General features: G+C 37.5%; 2 protein-coding genes across 2 annotated transcripts; one reads left to right on the forward strand and one right to left on the reverse strand.

Annotated features, from left to right (window-relative positions):
• Positions 1-11,408: 11,408 nt before the first annotated feature.
• LOC122871115 lies at positions 11,409-14,281 on the forward strand. Its single transcript, XM_044185771.1, has 3 exons — positions 11,409-11,598; positions 12,494-13,146; positions 13,652-14,281. The coding sequence occupies exons 1-3, from the start codon at positions 11,573-11,575 to the stop codon at positions 14,011-14,013; spliced, it is 1,041 nt and encodes a 346-aa protein (XP_044041706.1). The 5' UTR covers positions 11,409-11,572; the 3' UTR covers positions 14,014-14,281.
• A 6,610-nt stretch (positions 14,282-20,891) lies between these two features.
• LOC122871119 (leptin-B-like) lies at positions 20,892-22,486 on the reverse strand. The gene is made up of 3 exons (XM_044185774.1): positions 21,941-22,486; positions 21,547-21,703; positions 20,892-21,285 (listed from the first exon to the last, which is right to left on the reverse strand). The coding sequence occupies exons 2-3, from the start codon at positions 21,700-21,702 to the stop codon at positions 20,965-20,967; spliced, it is 477 nt and encodes a 158-aa protein (XP_044041709.1). The 5' UTR covers position 21,703; positions 21,941-22,486; the 3' UTR covers positions 20,892-20,964.
• Between the last annotated feature and the right edge of the window lie 301 nt (positions 22,487-22,787).

Below are 22,787 nucleotides of genomic sequence, written 5' to 3' on the forward strand. Positions count from 1 at the left end.
TTCTTACCACCTTTACTTTTACCCTTGTGAGATAAAAGAGTTTCCTTTCTACACAGGCTGCTTCTTCTACTTTGAATTCAATGTATTGTCATGTTTTTATATAGAATAATTGGATTTAGATTGGATGCATTGTCTGAAGATGTATATCCTCAGCACATGAAATACATAGTCTATTATTCTGACCTTCAAAAGTAGTCAAGACAGCCATATGCTAAAACCGTAACGTCTAAGGGACTGACACAGAATGCATCTCCCATTTGGAGAGTTGGAGAAGGAACAAACCCAATGTTTAAGGGTTTTGATACTTAAAGAATCTACTGTTTTTTGGTAAAAGACATATTGTACAAGGTTTGTTTAAAGCCTGGTTTCATGCTATAGAAGAAATCAAATCATTTTTGGAATGACTGTAGACAAGCGCTGCAGGCTTTGCTTAACAGCAGTGAAGGATATGAAAGATGAAATGAACTACCATTCTGATCTCAGGACAGATTTAAATGTTTCAGTCTTATGAAGTTATGAATTTGGGACAGGGTAAGCTGATCTTTAGCTGTGCCCGAGGACAGCTCTAGCAGCAGATGAGTATATGTGTTCTAATTAAGGATCTTTAGTCTAGTCCCGGCTCAGTTTTTATTTATTTATATCCTCATAATGTTCTTGTTTTTTTAAATTACTTTAATTTCTCATTTTGCCTTTGCAGTAATACAAATAGAAGACATAACTAAGGGCAACATTTAATATTCAACATCACAAAACTTGGTAGACCTCGACTAAAAGATAAGAAAATAATAAAAAAGGTTTTAAATACATTATATACTTAAGTTATCAGGCTCTGTACATATGCATTTCTTCACAAGTGCATCAGATATCTCCTCAAATGTAACTTTTCCTTGAAACAAATATGGATACAGCCCAAAATATAATTAAACTGCAATTAGAGCTGAAATGATTATTCAATTATTCAATTAGTTGATCATCAGAAACTCAATCAGCAACTATTTTGATAACTGATTTCTCGTTTGAGTCATTTTTCCACCAAAAATGCCAAACATAGGATTTGTTACCGTTCTCTGTTTTATATCATTGTAAACTGGACAAAAAATGACATCTGAAGACGTCACTTTGGCCTCTGGGAAATTCTGATGTGAATTTTTCACCTTTCTCTGACATTTTATCTATTAGTAGAGAAAATAATCAGCAGCAATAACTGATAAAGAAAACAATCGTTAGTTGCAGTTCTAATGACAATAGATTATTTATTTCCTCTGTCTCTGCTTTTCCCCCCCGCTGTGGAGTTATTTAGCTTCTACTCCAGCTCATGAAAGAACCTCCAGTATCTCGCTGTAACACTGAAAACGCTCCAATTTAAGATAATCTCTGTGGACCGTATCGTGCACTTTTACACATATTCCTGTGTTATCAGTGTGACTAATGACAGTGGACTTCAGTGCGTTAAAGGGACTTTTCGTGCTTTCTCAGGTCTTGAGGCATCTTGAGGACAAGCAGATCAGCATCCCCCAGAGAATACTAAGAATTCAGTGTGTGTTTGTGTGTGTGTGTGTGTGTGTGTGTGTGTTCTCTCCTTGTACAGTCCGCTGGCTCTAGCACACAGAAAGTGCCAGACAATGGCATATTATGGAGGTTAAATAAAGTTTCGTTGTCCTGAAAAAAACAATGGACTCTATCAATAGTTTATTGGCTCTGACATCTACATGGACCCTGCCCAGGGCCCTTTTAATAGTGACAGCAAGGTCAAGACCCCAAATCTCCCAAAACCTTTAGCTACAAAAACAATTACAGCAGGTTTTTTAACTTTTGTGCGTGTTTGTGTGTGTGTCTGTCTGCAGAGTGTAGTTGCATGCCTTCCTGCCACCACATATTAATCTATAAATAATGGTGTTTCACATTTTATATACTATAAGCTGTAATTTACTGAAGTAAAATAACAGACTGAGGCATGTCATTAATGTCAATCAAGCTCTTAATGTATGGAACGGCAGCAGTCATGATATAAATATGTCCTTTGAAAAAATCCATAAAGACAGTCTGACTGGGGGAGAAATCCATTACACACTTGGTAGCTTTTGACATGCAGAACAACTTCCCTGTGTGTGTTTCGAGTCTCACGCAAGAATAAAGTGCTGCTGGTATGTGTACTTTAAGCTTAATGAAGACTGTGTGTGTGTGTGTGTGTGTGTGTGTGTGTGTGTGTGTGTTCTAGTGCGTATTTATGAATGTGTTCCCACACAGCTTTCCCTGCAGATTTGATATGGCTGATTAGGGCTGTTAGATGACGATCGGCTATGACCTTGGTGGACAAATCATCTGCATTTACTTGACTGATACAGAGAAAAACCTCTGGGACAAATAATGTGCCATCATCACTTTGCTATCACGATAGACTTTTCACAACACTAAAGTATGGGCATTTTATGAAGCATTTTTGACTATGAGTGCTCAGTTTAAAGATGCATTTAGACTTTACGCAAAGCAGTTTGTCAGCTCACTTAATCCGCATGAATTTGATAGTACATATTTATCCACTACAAACTGCTATGTAGTGAGAGTGCAGGCATTCGCTCTAGCTAGCTAACAATATATACCGTGTATACAGTGTGCATGTGTAAGTGTGATCACTGAGTCTGTTTTCAGAACTCACCAGAAGCTCCACTTGTTGATATGTTGATATGGCTAACATGTTAGCAAACAATTGTCTACTTACTCATCCAGCAGACACGCAGCAACATTAGCATTCATTTGGAGTTGTTTTAGGCCACTTGACAAATGTAAGTCCAATTTCTGTCTCTTTAGCTGCAAAATGCTCCACTAAGTTCACTAGCTAGTTGCTGTCTGCCATTTAGTGCTGGGCAGGTAGTGTATAGTGGGTTTATTAGAGATTTTTTGCTGAAAACAGCCGCCATGAGACTGAACCAAAACAATAAAGTTTAAAGCTGTGTCATGAAGCAGAAGTACTGTTACCATGGTTACCAGCAGTTTAATATACCTTGCATGCCCTGTTATAACATTTTACCTGATACTTACCAACCAATCAGAAACAAGTATTCGCTGTGCCCATGGTACAACACGTAAATTAACTATATAGGAGATAGACTGTTTAAAACACAAAATGACAGCTATAGGTTTCAAATGTCCAGGTCCAGTGAGATGTGGGCTTGCCATCTGTAATCAATGATGTATGTTTAATACATCAGCTCTGTGAACCTACTGGGGATTTAACGTGGTTTCCATACCAATAAGGATGACTGATGGGATAAAAAAAAGCTCCTCCCTCAGACGACAGGTGTCACGCATAAGCTACAACACCCTGTAAGTGTGTTATGAATACAAATCACAGCCCTCACATGGAGAAGTGTGAAAGATGGAAGAAGATGGATGGAAAAGATGGCAGAGAGGTAAAGAAATGGTAGATCAACATGCCTAGTCTTGTGTCAGCCTTAACGCTGCTTCCTTGTTTTTGGGAAAATTGATATTGTATAATGTTTAGCTGCTGTAATCAATAGTTATATTAACAATGGATTAAGTAACTATGTGTAATGTGAAAGTAGCGACAAACCCACAAATAATTATCAAAAATGATGCAGTTCCCCTCAGCCCTACAGAGCTTTTTAGCATCTTTCAGCTTTTGGTTCTACAGCCCACAACTTTAATGCTTTGGGTCAAACTAATTTCCAGCAGCACCATGCAGCTGTTTTTAGAAAAAAAGCTCTGTCCCACTGTACATTACCTGATGTAAGAAAAAAAATGTAAGAGCTGGATATTTTCCCTCCTGGTGGAAACCAAACCAGAGCTAAAAGAACAGTGAATATTGGACTTTGACTCGCTGGGTGGCCAGACACATGGCTCTAAATGAATGCTAATGTTGCTCACGGTTTTATTAATTTCATCAAGGTTCACAATGTACAGTTACTAGTAAATCAGGGATTGTAAACAAAAGTCAGACGGACTCATGACTAGTTTAAGTTTACAGTTTTCATTTGCAGCATGAGCCAAAAACACATTTGATTCCACTATTTGGACTTAAGCTAAATATGATGGAGTTGTGCTCTTTACCATGAATTTCAGACGTTAATACCATTGAAGAACACATGAAAACAACTGCTGGATAGCAACACAGCTCCAGACTGTTTTGCTCTTGGTTCAAAATTTGCTACACCTTCCAAGCATGAGTGACCATAAAACTGCAAATTTACGCATGTTTCCTGTAGTTGGTTCTGGTTATATTCTCACTCCTTATGCTGTAGTTGGTGTGGAAAAAAAGAAAGCACCAATACGTGCATTTTAAATGGTTTTGTTGTGATCATTTAGCCTCAAATGGCATTGTTGCCACCTGCTCCCACAAACTCAAGTTAAAAAGTAAATCCTCCAGTGTTTTAACGCTTTGGACATGCTTAGTGTAATTTCATCCTATGCGTGAAGAGGAAATATGACAGAGATGAGTGAGAGGAGTAAAAGGGAAAGACTGGGAGAAAAAGCAGGAAGCTGCAACGGAATTTCCACACCCTGATGTGGGTGGACCCCTCCTGCCCAGAGAACAGAGAGGGCACATTCTCCCCTCGCTCCCCTCCTCCCCTCTTTTTATTCTCTGCCTCCCCTCCCTCCCAACTTTCTCTTTTTGCTCCAACAATAGGGGCCACGGTGAAACAATGCAAAAAGGAAAAGCCAGGGGTTTGTGCGGCAGCAATAGGGGGGTGGTCTGAGGTGCTGACAGGGGAAGATGGAGAGGGCCGTGGAGCTTTACAAGGGGGTCAGAAGAAAGTGATGGAGGCTTTCTTTTCCTGGGAGGGAGAGTTTTGATGAGGGGGATGTATAGAAAATCAGCAGGAAGGGGTTGTTTAGAGGTTGACGTAAGATGGGGATAAGGGATGTAGGGTGGAGAGGGGCAGCTAGCGTTGAGAGTAACACAGGCGCATGGCCGAAGGGGCGAGGGTTATGTTTTTGTTGGACTCAAACATTTTTCTGCCTGACTGAGCCTGAAAGTGATCATGCTGAGCCAGGCAAAGAAAATTTCAGGCTTTTTCTCTGTTGCACACAGACACACGTTTGTACACAAGATAAAATTGTTAGCCAAACTATTGAAAATAAAGCTGGACTAATAAATATTTTTATAGTAACAATTGATCAAATGACTATGTTTAATGTGAAAAGGGTCACATGACTCTGCAGTTCCCCTTAGCTCTAGGGAGTGTATTACAGTAGCATCTTTCAACTCATTGTTTTGACAAAGTTAGCGACTAGCTAGTGGAACATTTGGCAAAGAGCCAGATATTTCTTTCAGGAGCTGGTGGAGACAAAAACAGAGCTAAAAGAAGAGTAAATATTGAACTGCATTCATCAAAAGCATGACTCATGAATGCTAATGTTGCTCTGTGTGTGCTGGATGTGTAAATAGGCAACTGTTTCCTAACATGTTTGCCGTAGCAACTTTATGAGGTGATTAAATGTGTTACAGCTTGTTCTGCTGCCCCCAAGTGGCCAGGTTTCTGATCATCTGCATCAGGGCAGGCATGTCTTTAACTCTTTCAAACACTGATCATCGTATATATCATCATATATTTTGTTTTACTGACTAACTGCTACTATTTAGGGTTGAGGAGGCACTTGCACAGACAGCAGACAGTGATCAGAACCTGGATAAGGTGTTTCCATGCCACAGTATCCCAGTTTCTATCAGAGTACGGCTAGCAGGTTTCTCAAAACCAGGTTAAAGGCTTATACAGGTTTCTGAAACAAGGATATTATATTAACATGTGCAAAATGAATTCTAACGAATGAATGAAAACTAATATTAAACTAGAAACTTGCTGCACTCATTCCGAACATCATAAAACAGAAGTACTGGAAAATATAAGGTAGTGTGTCTGGGGGGGACGACTGCAGAAAATAGATCAAAGAAAAGAGAAAAAAAAGAGGAAGTGATGACCTAAAACTGCCTCTGTTGCTTGTGTGTGAAAGAATGGAAAGATCTGATCACAACTGTGACAGCCATTTTACAGTCACCTTCACAAAACACTGTCATGGCAACCACGGCTCACATTTACAGCAAGCTACACTGAGACTAACTGATGGTGATGTCAGAAAAGACATTTCTGTGGTTTTAAAGCCATTATGAAAAAGTAACACATAATAAAAACAGTAATACATGTAAGCTTGATGCAAATAACATAAATCAGATTAAAGATTCTAATTAATCTTAAACCCAACAGAATCACCAGTGGGACAGTCTGGTGTGCTGTGCAGCCAAGCTTTATTCAAACCCACACAACGTTATTTCACATTCACCTTACATTTCTGTGCCAGTTTGCTGGTTCAGTGGAAGATTTTTTTTGTTTCCACTGAGCAAATGAAGACAATGTGACACATCAGGATGTTTCCCGCAGCTAAGATGGAAATTCCTGGTTGAAATTTTTTAGCTATTTAAAAATCTGTAAACATCAGATTTTGCTGCATCTCAGGATCAAATGTCTTTCCAGTTAACATCCATCATGTAGAAATGAATAACTGAAATGGAAGAAGATAAGGCAATTGAATACATAATAATACAATAGACTTTATTTATATAGCTCTTTTCAAAAATACAGTTACAAAGTGCTTTACTCTAAGACAACGCTATTTTGACAAGGTGTAACTAAGTACATTTACTCAAGTACAGTACTTAAGTACATTCTGACGTACTTGTACTTTATGTGAGTATTTTAATTTTATGCTACTTCTTATGATACTTCTTCACTACATTTCAGAGGGAAATATGGTGCTTTTTATTCCACTGCATTTCTCTGACAGCTGTAGTTTCTACTTACTTTCAGATGAGGATTTAAAAACCTATAATGAGCCTATAAAATACAAGACATTGTTATACAGTAAATTAAGCCACCCAAAAGGATATAAAATGAGTAAAATCAGTCTTACTGCAGTCGGCTACAATATTAAAATGTTAATGCATCAATAATAATAATACAATATTATAACATATAAAACTGTAATACTGACAGAGCCCATTTTGGCTGTATAGTGACTACTTTTACTTTTATACTTTAAGCATATGTTGCTGATAATACTTAGTTACATTTACGTAAATAAGGTTTTGAATGCAGGGCTTTTACTTTAATTTAATTGTGGTATTTTTATTTTAACTTAGGTGAAAGATCTGAATACTTCTTCCACCACTGAATGAAGGTGTGAATATTATTTTCCAAGTATTTGGTGGATAGAAACACTCTAATCTGTGAAAGATAAGATGTAGTAAACAGGAATGAACCATAGATTTGGTGTGTTTGTCTAACATGAGGCTGCCATCAAATGACACCAAGATTCCTGCGGTAGGGTTACAGAATGAGACAGTGTACCTAGAATAAGAGAATTTGAGAATAGGGCATTTGTCTTAGTACTATTAATTTGGAGGAAATTCTGAGACATCCACATACGAATGTCATGAAGGCAGTTTTGGAGGGATTAAATTAAAGGGAAATAGTTTGCAGGGTCACATCTTAGATAAAGGTAGTTTGAGGAAATGTGGGCAGCTGTTATAATGACAAAAAAGATCAAAACAATAGCTGGAATGTATTGAATTATGCAAAAAAGACTTAATTTAATAATATACATTTCTCCAGGGGTGGATTTAAATGAAGAATTATGAACACCATGAGGCCCAAGTATCTTTAGGTGACATCAGATTCTCAGGAATTCATAGAAATAACATATCTTATATACATACATACTTACACACATATCTCTCCACTTTTCCTAAGTAATCAATATCAATTATACAAGTTGTAATGGACACATTCATTAGAGTGCTGATATTACTAAAGTAGTAAAGTTCTCTTCTTTCTGAAGCAACTGGCTGTGTTAGTCTCTGGCTCCATCTTGTGGCACTGAAATGTCTTGCAGTTATTTGATTAGGAGGTCAGAACAAAAACAGACTTAATGACCTTCTAATGTTTCCCTATTTAGATGAAGTGTGTGACTCTATTGCGTTATCCTGACAGAAATAGCTTGTTCTGGTCATGAGGTCCTTGAACTATAAATAACAGATCAGGGAATAAGCTATGTTTAAGCTGCAATAGAGTGTATCAAATATGTCACTATATTATTTAACTCATTATTGCTATGTGAGGATTATCATTTGATTGAATGAACTCCTATTTTATTATTGTCATTATTATTAGTATCACATTGTTGATGCCAGATGATTTTTATGAGCAATTCCCTATAGCTGTTGATGAGTATCTGGAAAAACTGCAACATAATTTTCAAGGGAGAATTGGGAGAAGAGACCTGATTCTGAAGCTCAGAGAGAAACTTTGATTTACATAATATTTTGCAAAGAAGTTCAGGAGACGAATATTAACGTTTTTTTCATTATCTGAGGAGCAAATCTGATTGTGAGGATATGACAGTTTTGTGTTCTTGGTTATTTTTTATCTCATTTTTTATTAGTCACTAGTGGAATGTAACTAAGTACATTTGTGAAGTACTGTACTTAAGTACCAATTTGAGATACATGTACTTTACTTGAGTCTTTTCTTTTCATACCACTTTCTACTTCTACTCCACCACATTTCAGAGGGAAATATTGTACTTTTACTCCACTACAATTATTTGTCAGCTTTAGTTATTAGTTACTTTACAAATTAATATTTTTGCACACAAAACATATGAAGAGCTTATAAAATATGATGTTTTGTTATAAATTAAACTACCCAACTGTTTATTCAAGTACAGCTGAAACGATTAGTCGATTAAATAATTAGTTGATTGACAGAAAATTAATTGGCAACAACTTTGATAATTGTTTAAGTCATTATACTTGTAAAAACATTTCATGGTTCCAGCTTCTCAAATGTGACGATTTGCTGCTTTTCCTTTTAATTATTTTCATTATTTCAGAGGTTTGTACTGTTGGTTGGACAAAATTACTATTGTGAAGGTGTCACTTTGGGCTCTGGGTAATTATGACTGCATTTCTCACTATTTTCAGAATTTTTACAAACCAAACAATCAATCGATTAATGGAGATAATAATCAGCAGATGGATCCATAATGAAAATAATCATTAGTTGAAGTCCTATTCGAAATAGTTGAAAATCAGCTCCACCTCAACCACTACAACTACAACAGTAAAATCCTGCTTTTACATTAACGCACGAGTAATAATAATCTAGTATCTATCTATCTATCTATCTATCTATCTATCTATATATATATATATATATATATATATATATATATATATATATATATATATATATATATATATATATATATATATGGAGGAAGGACCATCATGGGAGGACAAACCCCTACACGGGATGTACCACCGCAACATAACTGAAGTGGCTGATCAAGAAATCCTACCAATGGCTAGAGCGGGCTGGACTGAAGGACAGCACAGAGGCACTCATCATGGCTGCACAAGAGCAGGCCCTGAGCACCAGAGCAATAGAGGCCCAGATCTACCACACCAGACAAGACCCAAGGTGTAGGCTGTGCAAAGAGGCCCCTGAGACAATCCAGCACATAACGGCAGGGTGTAAGATGCTGGCAGGAAAAGCATACATGGAGCGCCATAACCAAGTAGCTGGCATAGTGTACAGGAACATCTGCACTGAGTATGGACTGGAAACCCCGAGGTCAAAGTGGGAAACACCTCCGAAGGTGGTAGAGAATGACCGAGCCAAGATCCTGTGGGACTTCCAGATTCAGACTGACAGAATGCTAATGGCGAACCAACCAGACATCGTGGTGGTGGACAAACAGCAGAGGAAAGCCGTTGTGGTTGACGTGGCAATACCAAACGATGGCAACATCAGGAAAAAGGAACATGAGAAACTAGAGAAGTACCAAGGGCTCAGAGAAGAGCTGGAGAAGGCCTGGAAGGTGAAGGCAACAGTGGTGCCCGTGGTCATCGGCGCACTCGGGGCAGTGACCCCCAAACTGGAGGAGTGGCTACAGCAGATCCCTGGAGGAACACCAGACATCTCGGTCCAGAAGAGTGCAGTACTGGGAACAGCAAAGATACTGCGCAGAACCCTCAAGCTCCCAGGATGGAGGACCCAAGCTCGAAGGATGGGACCACCCGCGGAGGGTGAAGGAAAAAGTTTTATATATATATATATATATATATATATTATACCAGTCAAAGGGGCCGTTTTTCTGCATTGAGTACTTTTACTTTTAATACTTTAAGTACATTTTCCTGATTATACTTCCATACTTTTACTTAAGTAACATTTTCAATGCATGACTTTTACCTGTAACTGAGTATTTTTACATTAATTACTTTAATTTTTATCTGAATACTTCCTCCACCACAATATCCACCACTACCAGTTGGAAGAAGCAGATGATATAATTGATTAACCATTTTCTTTGGCAGAGATGGTGAGAGCAATAAACAGAGCAAGACCAACCTCTCCAAGGGAAGATCAGGTATGCGATGTTATGCTAAAGCATCTAGTGGAAGGAGCGCTATCGAAGTTGCTGCAGCTTTATAACAGAGTGTGGGAGGAGGGAAGATTACTAAGTGCAAGGAAGGAAGCAGTAGTGAATCTGATAAGAAAACCTGGCAAGGATCCATGTAAACCCACTAGTTATAGGCCAGTCGCACTAACAACAAATCAAGATAATGGAAAGGATGATAACAGAAAGGTTATCATATAAGATTGAGAAGAGAGGAATGCTGGCATGTTATCAGAGTGGTTTTAGGAGAGGAATGAATAATATATATACTCAGTGATAAGGCTAGAGACTGAAATAGCCCCAGGCAAAGTACGGATTGGGTCAGACTTGTCAAATCAATACACATTTGGAAATGGAGCACCTCAAGGCAGTGTGATAAGCCCGCTACTTTTCATCCTTAAAAGATTACAAGATTAAGGTTAGGGCACTGTGCACTAAATAAAACGCTGAAGATGGTAGGGAAACACCAGACAGGCTTGTGTGATGGATGTCAGGAAGAGGAGACAGTGGAGCATGTAGTTCTGAGTTGTAGGGGGTATATTACACAGAGAGAGATGATGAGGAATAATCTGAGGGAATTAGGGGTGCAGGAATTCACATTAAAAGAATTACTGAGCATTGGTGAGAAAGCACAGGTCAGGGTACTGTTAGCTTTTCTAAAGGGCACAGGGGTTTTTAATAAGATATGATGGAAAAACAGGAATAGGGTGCTAGGGTGGCTGACATGGTTAGCATGGAGGATAAAACGTAGTTCAGGGTGTGTGTGCGTTTTTTTGTTTTTCTCATTTTATTTTATTTTGAAGGGATTTAGATTCTAAACCTAGTCTGTTCTACACCCCGGAGCAGAAGGGGGCGGTAATGCACCAACAAGCTGGATGCCAACCGCCGTAAAACAAAAAGAAGAAGAAGAAGACACTACCAGTTGGTGGCGATAATGGCACCAGTCCGTTGTTTGCCCACCGCCAAAAAACATGAAGAAGAAGAGGTAACCCAGTTGCCAGGACGAATCGACACCGTGAGAGAACAGACCGACCTTTCAAAGTCCTTTTTCAAGCAACCAGGAGGACGCGGTGCTCCCGTATAGTAGTCCCATAGAATGGGGAATCTGGCGCTCTCCACAGGGTAAAGAATGATTTGTTGCTGTGATATTGCTTGTGTGTGACCTGTCTTGCGGAACTTGCATGAGTATTAAAAAAAAAAATGCGGATGCTGTGCTACATCCTCCTCAGACCCGGTAATGCATTTTTTAATGTCCATTTTTAATAAGCAAGACACTGAAATCCAAATTGCTCCAGTTTCACCTCTATCGTTGGGTGCACGGGTGAAAGTGGAACATTATTATAAATATGTATTAATAATAATAATGATAATTATTATTATTACATAGCTGGAAGCTTAACACCCCCCTCCTCTTTTCAGAGAAGATGGCACCCATGGATGTATTATGGATTTCTGGGATATGCGTCAAACACTTTTCTTTTTTAAATGTTTTTGTCACACAGAACATGGGTGACCAAAACCAGACATCCATTTTATTGTTAGTATATAGAATAAATGTACATTGGTAAAATGCAAAAAAAAATTAAATAAATAATAATAACATAAGTTATTTTGTAGCTAAACAGTGAGTTTATGATATTTTTCTCATATGATACCAGTATCAGCCAAACATGGCTTTAAAAAGTTTGACTGAAAGCTAAATGGTTTAACAATTTTCAATACCCAATTTTTGGTTTAAATTTTCCATTTTTTAATTTTGTTGTATTTTATAAAATAATATACACTGATGGAAAATGCCATTGACCTGGTGTCCACTACAAAGGACATACTATAAATAATACATTTCAAAACAATGTTTTTGGGAAGTGTTCAACATTTAATTTGGGGTCTCAGGAGGATATATAGTGAAAGCTTTAGTTAAGTAAATCACATTTTTTATAATTATGCCATAAAAACCATTTCAGTCTTCTCATTTTTAAATCTGACTTTGGTCTGTCATTTGTTCCATCCTCTTCAGGACTGATGCAGCCATGTCTGATCAAGTCAGTGGAGGGAGCTTCATAGCCAGGAGGATCAGCAATGGCATAACTTATTATTACGCTCCGTTCTCAGACACAGCGGACCAGATGTTATGTCCTGCCAAAGAATCTCAAACATCCGCTGCTCTTTGCCCCCTCTCTTCCCCATCACCCTCAGCTCTGCCCCTCAGCGACTCCTCCTCTGCAGATGCTTCCTCCTCTCCATTGCTCTCAGATTCACCTTCACACACACCTGTCTCTTCCCAAAACCAATCAGATTCTGCCTCCACTTCCCGTCCTCTTCTTCTTTTCTTCTCCTGGCTCGGTGCCCAGCCGGGGGCGGTGGCCAAGTACAGGGACCTTTACCTGGACCGTGGCATGGATGTCCTCGTGGTCCAGAGCAGTGTAATGCACTTCCTGTGGCCTCGGTGGGGACTCGACTACGGGCTGGAGATTTTGAAGGTTCTGGAGGATCCTCAGTTCTCAGGGAGGGCGGTGCTGGTCCATGCCTCCTCCATCGGTGGCTACACTTTCACCCAGATACTCACCCACATTGCTCAGGGACCGAAAAAACATGCAGGCCTGGCCCAGAGGGTGAAAGGGCACATCTATGACAGCTTGGTTGTTGGCACTCTGGAGCACATGGCGATAGGTGAGTGAGAGTGATCCAGCTCAAGTTACTTTTGTGTTGGATATGTGTGTCAGTTCTTTAAATAATTCATTTGCCAGCTGACCTACTGCTCCTGTTTGTCAGGAGTCCAGGAATTCTTTGTGGCAGCATGTTTCTAACCTGCCTTAGTACAGTGTCTGCAAACAGTTTATATTATGTATGCTTTTTTTATTGGTTGATTGCTTTTATTTTTTCCATTTATCATCTAGTCAACAAAATGTCCCAAAACTGTGAAAAATTCCCTAACCCCAAGGTGATGCCTTCAAATTGCTAGTTTTGTCTGACCAAAACAGTCTAATCCCCCCAAATAGTAGTATGTCAAAGAATAGTAATAGGAGTAGCAAAATTTCTGTCAGTACTCAAAGTATTGAAGTATGATACCCAGCCCTATACAGCACTGTGTTGTGTATATATGTAATTACACACTGCTTAATTTTGAAATCTTAATTAACCCTCTTGATTATTTCTGTCTCTTGTTGTTATTCAGGCCTTGGCAAGACTCTGGTGCCATGTTTAGAGGGCTTTGTCAAAAACGCTGCCATGTTTTATTTCTGGCTCTTCAAAACCCACACGGCAGACTTCTATGACAACAGCATCCAAGTTTTCCACAAGAGCCCAATTACTGCACCAGCCCTCTTCTTTTTCAGTGAAAATGATGCCCTGTGCAACCCAGTTGTCATGGAAAAGTGTATTGACCTCTGGAGGAAGAGGGGCATGACTGTGGAGAGCAGGAAGTGGAAGGAGTCGATACATGCAGCCCACATGCGATGCCACCCAGAAGACTATATTTCTACCCTGGAAAAGTTCTTGAACTCACTGCCCATTTCCTCCCTCAAAGCTAAAATGTAAACTGTAACATGCTTCATGATTTCAAAGAGAAGATACTTTTTTAATTTTGCAGCTGTGGTAATATTAACAGTGTAATTTAACAAAGACATTATTTCTCTCCTTTTGTTTGACTTTTTTAAGTGATATGCAGTATTTAAGAAATTACTGTGGAGGTTATGTAATGCGATGCTTGTTTTGCACAGGAAGTGTTAATGAACTGTTGTTGCACTTGATACCAGATATCTGGTTTCTGCCCATTATGTAAAATAAAGCTTATTTTGAGCTCAAATGTCAATTGCATTGTTCATAATAGCACTTCTGTTTTTGTCTTTGCTCTATGTATTTCAGCAGAAAAGCACTAAGGTATATAAACTGTATACATCAGATTTACATAGTGCATAGTGGGATTTTGTTTGTGAGGGTGAACAGGTAGGAGATGCAGTAGCTACCACTGATCTAAGACCTGATCATGTGCTGAGTATTTTGTGGAGCTGACAGTACCATGGGAGGGAAAAGCAAGGTATACAGAGGTTGGCTGTTGGGGTTTTGTTGGAAAATCAGTTTTGTCCCTATTAACTGAACTGGGTATAAAGGGCCCTAAAGCAGGCAGTGAAAAACATGGCAGACACTGCAGTCAGTTCTAATGCATGGCTGTGGGTTAGACGAAAGGTGAGTGACTGGGGCAAATATAGGTATGTGCAGAATCCTACACTCTTAATGTTAACAAATGATGTTGGAAACGAGGTTTTCTCAAGCACTGAATCACTCTGAAGCAGTTTAAAATGGTTCACTGTTTCGAAGCATTTGATACAGTCAAAATGGCGACATCTGCTGGCCGAAGCGTTGGTATTGCATTTGTATGGATGGATTTAATCCGAGACCAAGATGAGACGGTCAGAATACAACTGGTTTTACTGCTTTCATTATTGTTATTTTGTTAAGCAAAACTTGTATTATAACAACGAATTACCTTTAAACAGAGTTTACAGCCCAGTTTAAAAAAAAAACTGAGGCAGATTGACAAGAACATCCCGTAATTCAAAACCAGAGCGACACCTGTGATACGAATGTCTTCTTCTGCCTTGAACTGTCGACTCTGAGCCCCCTTCATCCAACACCTGAGAGCATCTGATTGGCTGTGAATGGAGAGGAGATGGCAGAGGAAAGTGACGGATCAGGAAGTGAGCTAGGAGGAATGGAAGTAGGTGGCGGGGAAAATGAAGGTTGGAAAAATGTGCAGAGGATTAACAGTAGCCGAAAGCGTAAAACACAGAGGCAGCACAATGAAGGTTCATACTCAGAAGAGACTGATAATGAGCGAAATATAGCAGTAACAGGTGATCGAAATGAAGACTACAAAGAAATCATTAAACTGGTTTAAGAAGGTTCTTCATTTGGTGAGTGGAACCCGGTTCAACTAACTAAATCAATAAACTAATTGATCGGTGAGGTGAAAAGTGCTGCGTAATGGATCGCTGTTGATTCTTTGCAGGGACAGTACTCAACAAGGCTGTCAGATTAAATAAGATCGAAGGTAAGAGAGTGCAAGGGACACTGATTAATGATTTTTTTTTTTAAAGATGGTTACGAAGCGTAATTTCGGAAATAGCCACAAGTGTGCAGACAGATCAGATTAAAGAAAATGTAGCAGGAGCAAAAGTGACTGAAGCAAAACGCATGAAAACCACTCGTAATGGCGAGAAATAGTAATGTTGATTTGTGATAAGGAAAGACCACCGTCCAAAGTATATATTGGGTATATGAGCTACGAGGTCAGGCCTTATACCCCCCACCACTGTGATGCTTTAAATGCTAAAAGTATGGGCATGTAGCGGCAGTGTGCAAAGGCAAACAAAGATGTGGGCGGTGTGCCGGTGAACACGAATACGGAAAGTGTGAAAGAGGAGCTAAGCGCTGCCACTGTGGAGGGGAACACCGCTCTACTTACCGGGGGTGCGAGGTCAGTAAGACAGCAGCAGAAGTACAGGACTGAACATTTCTCAATGTATTATTATGTAATGTATCATCATGGCATTAATTATATTACATTGGAATGCAAGAAGTCTTATTGCAAATGGAATTGCGGGCATCGCAACCTGGGAGGTGTCCATTATCCTATAAGAATTAAGGTTGGAGTAGAAGAGACAAAGAAGAGGAACTGAAGATACCAAGATGGAAATTAGACAGAGCAAATTGGGACACAATCCAAACACTGAGTAAACGAAGGTGTGAACTTTTACTTAGAGAAGATATATCAGACGGGGATGAATTCAATTTTAAATAAGTTGGTTGCACTCATTATACAGTCGGCAGAGGAAACAATGCCAAAGGGTGCAGGGAGCAGAGGTAAAAAAGAGTGTACTATGGTGGGATAAAAACTGTAGGAAAGCTGTAAAAAGAAGGAATAAGACATTTAGGCAGTTAAAAAAAACATCATTATTTAGAAACATTAATTCAGTACAAAAGATCACAGGCAGTAATTTGGAAGACTATAAGAACAACCAAACGTGCATACTGGAGGCAATATTGTAATAGAATAGGGAGAGAGACACAGCTGTCTCATATATGGGGAATGATCAGAAGAATGAGTGGAATTAGGAGAAACAAAATAATACCGGTGTTGCTAAACAGCAGTCAGCAATATAGAAAAGGCAGAACGTCTGGCAGAAACATTAGTAAAAGTTCACAGTTCAGAAGATTTATCAGTAAGAGCTAGACAGTGTAGGGACACCATTCTTGCGCAGAATACAGATGTAACTGTAAGAAAAACTACAACAAGAGAAAGTTTAGACTTACCTTTCAGTTTGTTTGAATTAAAGAGGGCCATTTCAAATACGCAGTAATCATCACCAGGAAGAGTATGTTAGCTCATATGGAATACAGTCCTTGTAGTATTAAGGTTGTTCAATAAAGTTTGGGACACAGGAAAAATTCCTGTTGCATGGAAACAGTCAATGATTGTACCAATTTTGAAACCCGTTAAAGACCCATCAGAGTCCTCAAACTATAAACCAATAGCACTTCACAATAAGGGAAAACTATGGAGCAAATGGTAACGGAGAGGCTAACATATTTTCTGGAAAGTGGAGAATTGTTTTCTCCTTTTCAAAGTGGGTTTCATAAAGGAAGAAATAAAAAGGAATTATCATACACCTAGAGAAATTAGGAAAGCCCACACAAACAAGGAAATGGTGGTAGCTGTTCTTTTTGATGTAGAAAAAGCCTACGATATGTTGTGGAAGGAGGGACTACTCATCAAATTAAGTAAGTTAGGAGTGGGTGGCAGGTTATAGAACTGGGTGCTGGACTTCCTATTTGGCAGGCCAATAGAGGTAAGGGTAGGTACAGAGTACTCAAGAGTATACAAAGTTGAGAATGGAACCCCGCAGGGAAGTGTTTTCAATCCAGTTTTATTTAACATCATGATTAATGGTATCTTTGAACAAGTCAAGAAAGAATTTTGTGTTGAAATCTGGGATATATATATATATACACACAGAAGAAAATGCAGGCTGCAATTGAGATGGTAGCCTAGGTATGTGGTGTGCTGCCAGCTAGCATTAGGTAGCTGAAGAGGCTTGGTTGGTATGTTTGTTTGGTGGGTTGAGCAGCAGGCTGTTGGTGATGGCAGCGCGCTAGATAGCCTTAACATGGTGACTGTTAATGGTGTCAGACAGAGGTGCATGCTTTGTACCCTCGCAAGATTTGTACGCATTGTTTCTTCTTTGTGCGCATCCCTAAACCTAACCAAGTGGTTTTGTTGCCTAAACCTAAATCTTGCAAGAGTTTTTGCAAATCCATAGTTACCGTCTAGTCACAATCTCCTGATACCTACTGCAGGGCCCAGTGCTAGGTCAAAACATAATATAAAACACGAATGCTGGACTTCCATAGGAATGCTCACCCAACTTTTGACACATTTTACTGTGTATTGATAACTATCTGGGTACTGAAAGTCACTCTACAACATAACAAAACAAGATAGGGTGTCTTTAATTTATATTTGGAATTATAAACAGGCAGCTGTAGGTATGTCAGCTTGTAATTACATGTCTTTTCTACAGTTACAAATGAATGCCATGACAGCAATATTATAGCTGGGCAAAATGCTTAATAGATGAGGGGCTAGAGAACTCTCTTTTCTTTTATACCCAGAGTGAGATGCAGACAACTGAAGAAGACAAGAAAAGTAAAAGGTTATAGTGAAAAATGAAATTATACAGGAGAGTTTTTTTATATATATATATATATATATATATATATATATATATATATATATATATATATATATATATAGTAAAATGTAATGCCTTCTACTATGGGGTTTTGCTTAGGATGAAGCAATTCCATAGTCATTTCCAAATAACTTGGTTTGATTTCAGCCTAGAATAAAACATGAATACACTCACACACATAAATTATAAACGTGCATTCACTCTTCCAAGTAATATCATATTCCTTCATCCTACAGTGCTACTCATATGCCCTTCTAACCTCTACCCTGTTATATACACACATACTTTACATATGCAGTATACATGCAGACTTAGTTCTCTCTCCTGTATTCCCCACCGGAGCCCCTGCTATCCCATCTCTGCCAAAACTCCTTATAGGGCTTCATAAATGTTCTCACAAATGTCATTAGATTGCATTGTTGACATTTTCAGACATTGTCTTTTCTATGGATAAATAATATGTCATCACACTTTTCCATGTCTGAGTGGTACAAGTCAGGTTTCTTTCCAGTGTTTTGAAATAACTTTCCTTAAAACGAGTGTGAGCCTGTATTCTCAGTTCTCTGAAAAATACATGGTTTATGCGAGAATTCATTTTTTGTTTTACAAATAGCAGATATCCTTTCTTGGATCTCTAGCCAAGTTTTGTTCATTTTTGTACAAAACCAGAGGAAATGAATAAGAGCCACACTTTAAACACAAATTAGAGAAACTGGAATCAAATGTATGTATTTCTGTCCCTAGTATAATGTATTCTTCTCATGAGTTTGTATTGTATACATAAACTTAGATTCTCATTCAAGGAAAAAGATATTTTTTTCCAGTAGAAAAACTAATAAGAGGGAACAATCTTTAGATTATGCCTCAAGTAAAATACTTTGTTTTACCTATTAATTGTTCTTTCCCCCTTCTTTAAACAGAATTTCCATGAGGAGCCCTGGTTCTGGATTATCAAAGTTTTGAATAACCCAGTTTTTTGTGTCTAAAAAAAAAAAAAATCCTGATTTGTTATAACAATTTGCTGTGAGTTATTGATTGATTTATTTTTTATGCCATAAAATTAACCCTGTTACTTTTCAATTAAATACTGTAACAGGGAAAAAAGGAAGAAACTTCAGGAAGAGCGTTTACTTTAAATTGTCCATTGTGGGATTTTAGCTAATTTTGATGATGTATTCTCACCAATACAATGAATGGCAGAAAGGTGAAAAGCTATTGAGTAATATGAGCATATTTAGTTTAATTTACTCTGTAACACTGGCTACCTGGGAAAAACATAAAACTAAAGTAATTAAAGTAATTAAACTTCATTATCCATTTTTTTTGGTCATGGATATGTGCGCCATTTTATAGATACTGTATGTACGGTGTGGTTGTATAGCTACTTTTGTTGTCAATGGTAAGTTTACCAAGTGAATATTACCAATGCCTACTATTTTCACATCCCCTTGTGTGAATGCAGAGCAATGAATCACTGACTCCTTTGGCACAGCTGACCATAGCTCATGTCACATTAACATTATGGTGTCACACTATCATGATAGTTATCATGAAAAATCATTATTTTATATACATTAAAATTTGGTATTTAGCATCGTGTCTTGTTTTTCTGTAACATACGCATTATACTAATAATAGTGTCTATGTTACAAAAACCCAGATTATATTAAATTAAATTAATATTTTTGGTATAATCTCTTTCAACATTGAGTCATTATTTTATTTGAGTAAACTCAAATACTGAAATTAAGTTTAATCAGTCAATTTTAGATTTGTTTTTAAATTTAGATTTATAAAAGCATGTGAATATTATAATTTTGAAAATGTTATTTCAATTTGCTATTTTTATTTCCTCCAATTTTGTGTGTCAGAAGGTTGACCAGACTTTAAAACTTTAGATTTAGAAGTAATGAGATTGTTTTAAAAATATGCCTTGACTTTATAGTTTTAAATATTCTCATAGAATTTTTTTCAAAACACCTTTTGACAATTTGTACAGGCAAGAAATATTGACTAAAATCTTTATTGCGAAGTTTAATATAACAAATGACATTTAAGCTAAAAAGTCTCACATCCTATTAACCATAAACTAAATGTTTCTGCTCAATAAAATATTACAATAAACAGTGCACTTCAAATCAAATACCATTGCACATTGCACATAATCAATAGTTTTCCATAGTTTTCCTTTAAACAATCTTGCACATAATAGATTACCCATACCAACAACAACAAAACATGTTTTAAATTTTAAACCATAATGGAAGAAACATCTGTTGCTATATCTATTCATATATCTATATATTTTTTCAATTATTGAACCAATGTAAATATAATCGAATCATGTAAATAACAGATAAAATAAAATAAAACTGCAGTTCAAATATTTTCTATAAAGTTTTGTACAAAATGTTACACAAATGTTGTACAAAAGTGAAAAATATGCACCTCAAAAGGTATTTGCATTACATGCAAAACTTTTAGCAACCAGAGGACGAGCATTACTGCTTGAGTATTGAGAATTTATTTAAAAATGTTATTCACATGCTTTTTATCAGAAAACAGAAATATATATATATATATATATATATATATATATATATATATATATATATATATATATATATATAATTTTTTTTTTTTTTTTTTTTTTTTTTTAAATAGTATGTGCAAAGACAAATTACATTGTTGATTACACTGCATTATTTGTGCAAATAAGCCTCTAAGTGTGGATTTCTCAGCAGACCTTGAGTTTGTCTTTGTTGAGAAGAAACATGTCCAGGTAGCGCTGCACCTTGGTCAGAGTCAGGTAAAGGTGACTCTCGGGGAACAAATTGTCACTGGTTTCTTTTCCGGGTCTGGCCTGGATGGGACAGTCCATTGTCAGGGCGAGGGAGCGCACCCTTCCCTCCAAGCTGGAGACATCTGCCTGGATCTGGCTGAGGAGCTCTGTGAAAGGGCTCTGCAGTTCATTATCCAAAAGCCCAAGGTCATGGCTGATACTAGTTAGTCCCTCGATGGAAGGAGTGCTGAATTCTATCTGTGGAGCCACTGGCAACTTAAGGAAAGAAGAACATGTGAGCTGTATATCAGTGTGTTGCTTAATCTTGACTAAACAAAACTGCCTTACTTTAATTATGCATTACACTATTGCATGACCATGATATAAGTGTTCTGAGAAAATTTAGCTTGAAGTTAAACTTGTTAAACTAATAATGATGAAAACAAGCTACACATCCTACATTTTTCTTGAAACAAACTGATTAGATTCCACTGTGAAAAACTGGCAAACTATGCTTATATTTAACACTCTGCATACCTTTGTCCTTAGTTTCTTAATGTGGACCAGGGTTATCTGAGCTATGTTCATTATGCTGTGCATGGTATTTCTGATGGAGTCTCCCTTTGTGGGAAGACTTGAGCACCCAGGAGCCAACACAAGAGAGACATAGAGAAGGGCCAGAAGGATGTGCATCCTAAAAATAAAAAATAAATCAATTATATGAATAACAAAGACACCCTAACAAACATTTGTACAATCACTAACAGAGTTATATTAAAGTTTTACTTTTGCATTTGTGCAAATATATGCATTTTAAATTGTAGATTTTTTTTTTCCTTCAAATATATTAAGCTTTATAGAATTTTGTATTATTATTATTTCTGTCTGACCATAATGGTCTCCTATACTGTAAAATATATAATAGTCTTACCTGTGTTTTTGGACTTGTGGCTGTGCTCCTGTAACACTGAATGACAGAGAGATGGCGCATGCCTCTTTGCAGGTTCCCCATTTAAATAGTCTGCTCTGAACTTGCCTGGGTCCATTTCCCTCATCTCTCCTCCCCCTGACTCAAACCTGAGAATGACCCTTAAAGGTCAACTTATCATCATGCTCTGGTTTTATGAAATTCACACTGAATTTCATAAAAAAAGATAGCTCACATTCTGACTCAATCCCTTGGAACTCATACACATCCCGGGTTCTTAGTTTTGTTTTCCTGAAAGAGGATTTCACTTGATGCATGCGTGTCTGCTGATATAAACCTGTTTTTGGTGTTACAATTTAATCTTAACTTTTAAGTACTGGAAAATGTGTAGGTAGAATGTAGTTGGAATTGGCATCATGCAATTCAAAACCGACTAATACCCATGTGCACAACCAAACAAAGATACAGATGATAAGGTAGAGAAGAAAAGAAATATGTATGAAATAATAAATATGAAATATGTGTATGTAAATGTCGTTTTATACATGTGTAAATATAATAATAATAAATAATAAAACTATAGAGCACTTATCAAAACAAAGTACAAAGTGCTTCACAACAAGAGAAATAAAATACCACAGTGAATGATGAAATATAAAGATAAAATACACAAAAGCAATAAAATAAACAGACAGCTCAGGTAAAATCAGGATATGCTTTCCACTAAAAATGTGTTTTGAGAAGAGACTGAAACAAAGACACTCAGACAGTGAAATGCTTTGTAATATTACATGAGAAACTGGAATTTGCTATCTTGTAATGTAGAATAAAGGCAGTGAGTCATCATCTT

The sequence above is a fragment of the Siniperca chuatsi genome, linkage group LG23 (assembly GCF_020085105.1).
Source record: "Siniperca chuatsi isolate FFG_IHB_CAS linkage group LG23, ASM2008510v1, whole genome shotgun sequence".
NCBI classification, from domain to species: Eukaryota; Metazoa; Chordata; class Actinopteri; order Centrarchiformes; family Sinipercidae; genus Siniperca; species Siniperca chuatsi.